This window comes from Gekko japonicus, unplaced genomic scaffold (assembly GCF_001447785.1).
Source record: "Gekko japonicus isolate JY-2015 unplaced genomic scaffold, Gekko_japonicus_V1.1 scaffold270, whole genome shotgun sequence".
Lineage (NCBI taxonomy): Eukaryota > Metazoa > Chordata > Lepidosauria > Squamata > Gekkonidae > Gekko > Gekko japonicus.
Genome location: NW_015170282.1, coordinates 704,680 through 710,036, shown reverse-complemented (window position 1 = coordinate 710,036; position 5,357 = coordinate 704,680). Strand labels below are relative to the sequence as shown.

At 50.0% G+C, this 5,357-nt stretch overlaps 1 protein-coding gene across 4 annotated transcripts in view; it reads right to left on the bottom strand.

Moving 5' to 3' along the window:
- Nucleotides 1-5,357, bottom strand: part of PPP1R13B (protein phosphatase 1 regulatory subunit 13B) — a 64,837-nt gene that overhangs the window by 8,559 nt on the left and 50,921 nt on the right. For all 4 annotated transcript variants that reach the window (XM_015417818.1, XM_015417820.1, XM_015417821.1 and 1 more), the window contains one exon: nt 3,264-3,765. In XM_015417818.1, coding sequence (XP_015273304.1) covers nt 3,264-3,765 — 502 coding nt within the window. The remainder of the gene's footprint in view (nt 1-3,263; nt 3,766-5,357) is intronic.

Genomic DNA, 5,357 nt, shown 5'->3' with positions numbered 1-5,357 from the left:
ACGCATTCCTGAAGGTCAGGAACCTCTGGAATCGGAGGTGATGTGTGGTATGAGGGGTTGCAAGCCAGGGGGAGAAAACAGTGACTGGCCCCTTTTGGAGCAGAAAGGAGTAAGAGTCCAGGAGCATCTTGAAGACTAACAAAATTTCTGGTAGGGCACATGCGCGCGCGTGCACACACACTACTCACCTCCCAAAAAATTTTGTGGTAAGGTATAAGCTTTTGTGAATCATGGCTCAGAATTATCAGATATCTGAAGAAGTGAGCAGTGACTCACGAAAGCTCCTCCCCTGCCACAAATTTTGTTAGTCTTCAAGGTGTTCCTGGACTCTTACTCTTTTCTACTGCTACAGACAGACTAACACGGCAACTCATTTTTCTCCGCCCCTTTTTGGATATGTTTTTGGCTCATACAGACATATCTGGAGCGTTTTTACTGAGGCTCTTTTCGGTAGCGGTCACATGTAATCCCTCAAAGGAAGCAGAAATATCATCCATAAGAGTGTGGGAGTGGCAGATTCCCCTGATGCAAGCCACAACACTAAGCATAAAAACAGGATTACATAATTAAAATTACACAGTCCTTCTCTAAATCTTTCTTGAAACCAAGCCGTGTTCTTTGCTTCCTCGGCTGGGTCAGAGATACTATTGCAGGGCGGGATATTACATCCAAATAAATAAATAATTTGACACTTTCGACCATCGCAAGAGCTCTGACTTCCCACCTGAATTTATTAATGGCCAGTTAACAGCCCTTTTAATTCTTGTATTCACGAATGCAATGAACATTAAGTACCTGGCTCACTAATCCCACCGCAGAATACCTTCCCACTGAAGTGGTCCCTATTTATCTACTTGCAATTTCTTGCTTTCGAACTGCTAGGTTGGCAGGAGCTGGAACTAGAGACGGGAGCTCACTCCGTCATGCGGCACGCTCGGGTCTTGAACCGCTGAACTACTGACCTTCCACAGCCTGCAGTTCAGCGTCTTAACCACTTGAGCCACCGCAGCTATATATAAATCCAAATAAATAAATAATTTGACATTTTCGACCATCACAAGAGCTCTGACTTCCCACCTGAATTTATTAATGGCCAGTTAACAGCCCTTTAATTCTTGTATTCACGAATGCAATGAACATTAAGTACCTGGCTCACTAATCCCACCGCAGAATGCAATCACACACCCCCATCATCCCTTGCATTCTTTGAGGTCAAGCTGGCCAAGTGAGTTTTAATTTTCCTATTCCTGTAATACTTCTACTTGTTCCTCCTGGTATTCCTCCTCATTTAAAGTCAACTAAATGAGACCTCACCAATGTTGTTTCTCAAAGTATTAATCCCCATATCTTTTTGAGAAATGAACTGCAAAACACACCCGAGTTTCCTACTCTGCTCTACAGTCACTCACTAAAATACTGAATAAAGCAGATCCTGACATGGATGCCAGAGATTATACTACCAAACTACCTTACCCTTATTTGAATGTAAGCATGTATCACTCTCCACCTCTGACTACTGGGGCGGGGGGGGGGGGGGTGGGACAGGGAAGAGATGCATTCAAAACTGATTCTTTGAATCACGAAACCCAATTTCAGATTTTCAATAAATCACAGTCCCTATCCTGAGAGTCACTCCCTGCCAATGTAGCATTTAATGCTGCATGTAATACGTACTGCCGAAGAATCCTAGGCTAATAGAGGCCTCTTCTCAGAGAACATAATTATATTATTACTAGGCACAAGGCCCATTGTGGGAAGAGAGGCAACGAGCCCTAGAGAGAGGCCGCCGGAGGGGGGGGGGCCCACGCACCGGCAAAGGAGAGCGCAGCAGCTCCCCGGCGGCCAGGGTTGCGCCTCCCCCCGCAACGAGCCCTAGAGAGAGGCTGCCAGAGGGGGGCCCCCCATGCACTGGCAAAGGAGAGTGCGGCGGCTCCCCAGCGGCCAGGGTTGCACCTCCCCCACCGCGCACTGGAGGCAGCGGGGCAAGCCAGCCAGGCTCGTCCCTCCTCTGTCGGCGCGGGCAGGGGGCCTGAGCGGCAGCTTCTGGGCGGCCGCCTGGGCTGAAGGGCAGGAGAACCCAGGGGGAGAGCCTGCAAGGGCTCCCCGGGCCCCTGCTGGCTCAATGGCCTCGGCGGCTGGGCCGGGGGGGGGCTCTGGCTGGCCTCTCCTGCCGGGCTGCCTCAGCGGGAGGGCAGGAGAACTAACGGGGAGGGCCGCAAAGGGCTGCCCGGCCCCTTCTCAGCTCGCTTGCCTTGGCGTGTGGACGAGGAGGGGGCAGGGGTCTCTGGGCAGCCGCTCCCGCTTGGCCACCTCGGAGGTCTTTCCCCGTGCCAGGCGAGTGAAGCGCGGCACAGCCACTTCCCCCCCTCCCCGAGCGCAGCCGGTGCCGTCTGAGGGACCCCCCCCCCAGTCCCCAAAGAAGGGCGCGCAGCTGCCTTAAGTTCCTTAAGCCAAACTTGGCCATGCCGGGCAAGGGAAGCGCGACACGACCGCCTTGGCACCCCTTGCCCGCCGCAGCCTCGTCCGTCTCTCCACTGGCCTCTCGCCGCCCGTTCCAAGGCTGCACGGGCCAAGGCGGTGAGGCTCGTCCCTCCCCCCAGTCAATGGTACGCCAGTTGCCCTGAGCGGCAGCCGACGGGCAAATGGCTGAGGGAGCGCATTTTTTCTCGCCACCCCAGCGGACGGTGGGCACCCCAAAACACAATTATTATAAGGAGAGGTTGTTGTTGTTGTTGTTAATAATTGTATTTATGAATTGCCCCATCCCTTATTAATTGTATTTATGAATTGCCCCATCCCTGCTACTGCAGGGCTCTGGGTGATGTACAACCACAGATAAAACAAGATAAAATCACTTAAAACATTAGTACAACATTAAAGACAATCAGGTGGTGAATAACCAGTCCCCATTCCAACTCCCACTGCCGGCTACTTCATGGACAGGGGGGAAGAGGGCAAAATAGATGTAAACAACAGAGAAGGGTGCCAGCCAAGATGGAACCATCACTGTCCTCAACCAAAAGCCTGGCGGAACATCTCTGCCTTGCAGGCCCTGCGGAATTGCGTCAGATCCTGCAGGGCCCTCATGGATTTTGGCAGAGAGTTCCACCAGGTTGGGGCCTGGACCGAAAAGGGTCTGGCCTTGGTCGCCCCTCAAGCTTCTGGAATGACAAGCACCTTAGAGCAAAAGGCGATGCGCCAAGTACCAAAAAAAAAGCTCTTAAATCGTTTGCGAAAGGAAAGGCAACATCAAATCAGCCCACCTGCTTTAACGGATTTGTTGAGAGTGCTGTACACGGCCTGCTGGTAGCTCTTTGGTGGCGTCGCTTGCTGAAGGTACATGGAGTAGATGGAGCTAGAGTTCACAGTCTGCGGCCCTTTCCGGGGAGACTGGGGCCTCGAGCCTTTGTCAGCCAGGAAAGGCCTGATGGCCACAGTTAAGGGGAGGTCAGGCCTGCCGTCTCCGCCTGGAAATAAGGGGGCGCCAGGAGGTTGGTACGTGGGGCTGGGAGGCACAGATATCCTCTGCTGTATTTGCTGGGAAGAGCCTGGCTGATGAGCGCCACTTGCTGGTGGTAACGGGACAGGCCTTTGCCTGTTGGCTGCTGTAGAACCCGGTCTCGGTAGACTGCCGTCCTTTCGTCTTTCCAAGGAATTGGTGGAACCTGTGCCTAAAGGGACAGTGCTTGGGTAGGTCCCGTAGTTTTGAGGCACCTGCTTGCTTACACCAGATATGCTTGGCGGCACCTTCCCCATATCAAGGCCCTGAATTAAAAAAACAAACAGATGTGCTTGCTTTTCCCCAAAGAAAGCTGTTCTCCCAGAGAATACAAATAAGCAAGAAATATCTTTGACCAGAAGCCTAACGAGTCGAAGTTATTTGGTCAACGTTACTGAGCAACAAGGTTCCAAGTGTACGCTCGCAAAAGTAAGCAACTTTTCATGCACACTGCAGCCATCTCCCAAAAGGGATCTAGAAGGTGGTGCACAACTGGTAGAATTGTTCCAAATGCCCAAATGTGCATGTACCTAGGTTTATATGGTACAGCTCATTTTCCTAACAGCAGCATTTGATAAAGTGTGCGTGCACACGAAAGCTCATACCTTTAAATAAACCTTTATTGGTCCTAAAGGTGTCATTGGACTCTAAATTTGTTAAGCAGCATCCCAAATTAGTTATCTGAAATCATCATGTCCCTTCCCGGGTAGTGTCATATTGGGAAAAGAAGCAATTCCTTCACATTTCCACCCCACCTCCAGATTCTTCATGTAGCTTGGTCCATTCAGATTATATCATGTTATCTACATAAGGTGTTCTTACGACATTTTCTCTACTGCTTGCTGATACATTACACCTTCCCTCTGACCACTGGGTTTTATCCTTTTCCCACTTCCACTGTCCCACAACCCTCAGGGAAGTAACAGGGACAAAAGAGAACACCGGGAGGAGGGGGATGTCTGCAGGAAACTAGATTTCCCTGGGCTACACCAAAAACGTAATCCCGCCTACTGCTCATAGGGAAGAAGCACAAAGCGTGTACTATAAACTAATTCCAAGAAAGAAAAATAACATTTAAAGAAACAAAGGGCTAAACTTCACGTGTTAATCCAAGTCCATACGTTTTCCCTTTTTCCTCGTTATCATTCTTTCTCTCTCAGACACACACACACAAGTGCACCTTTACAATCTAAGTCAAATACAGACTGTTCGAACACCGCAACCAAAGACCACAAGAGCACAGCAAGAAGGGGCCAATGATCCATTCAAAGCAAGGATTAACAAGCAGGCACGCCCCAGCTCCTGTATCCGCTTTCAGTGCCACGGCTTAACTGTGGAACATGGGAAGTTAGGATGAATGAAAGGGGCCCAGAGTAGATACACAGACTGCATTTCCTTTTCCACCAAGTATCCACAGAGTCTCCATACTATAGGAACTCAGGGGAAAGGTTCCCAGAGTGGAGGGTGGTACCTCCCCAGCAAGAGATAACTCAACGATTCTTTTTAGAGAAGGTAAGCCATGAAAGGAAAGGGAAGAAACAGGGTTTGTAGTTGGTGAAAAAGCAGTAGTAGCAAGGGGGGGGGGAGAGTTTGTGGCATTTAAAGAGCTATCAGAGTGTTAACAGGTGATTTGGACAAGTGAACACATCAAGAGGGTAAAGAGGAACGACAGGAGACTTGCAGCAATGCTTCTGCATGGCAAGATATGAGATATACAGAGTCTTGCCAGAGAAGCCCAAAGCATGGTCAGGAATTTTAGGAAACATCATACATAGAGAATAAGCAACACGGCCCTGAGAAAGGAATGAAATTACTGATTATGTTATGAAGCAAAAAAAAAAAAAAGGGGGGGGGGGAC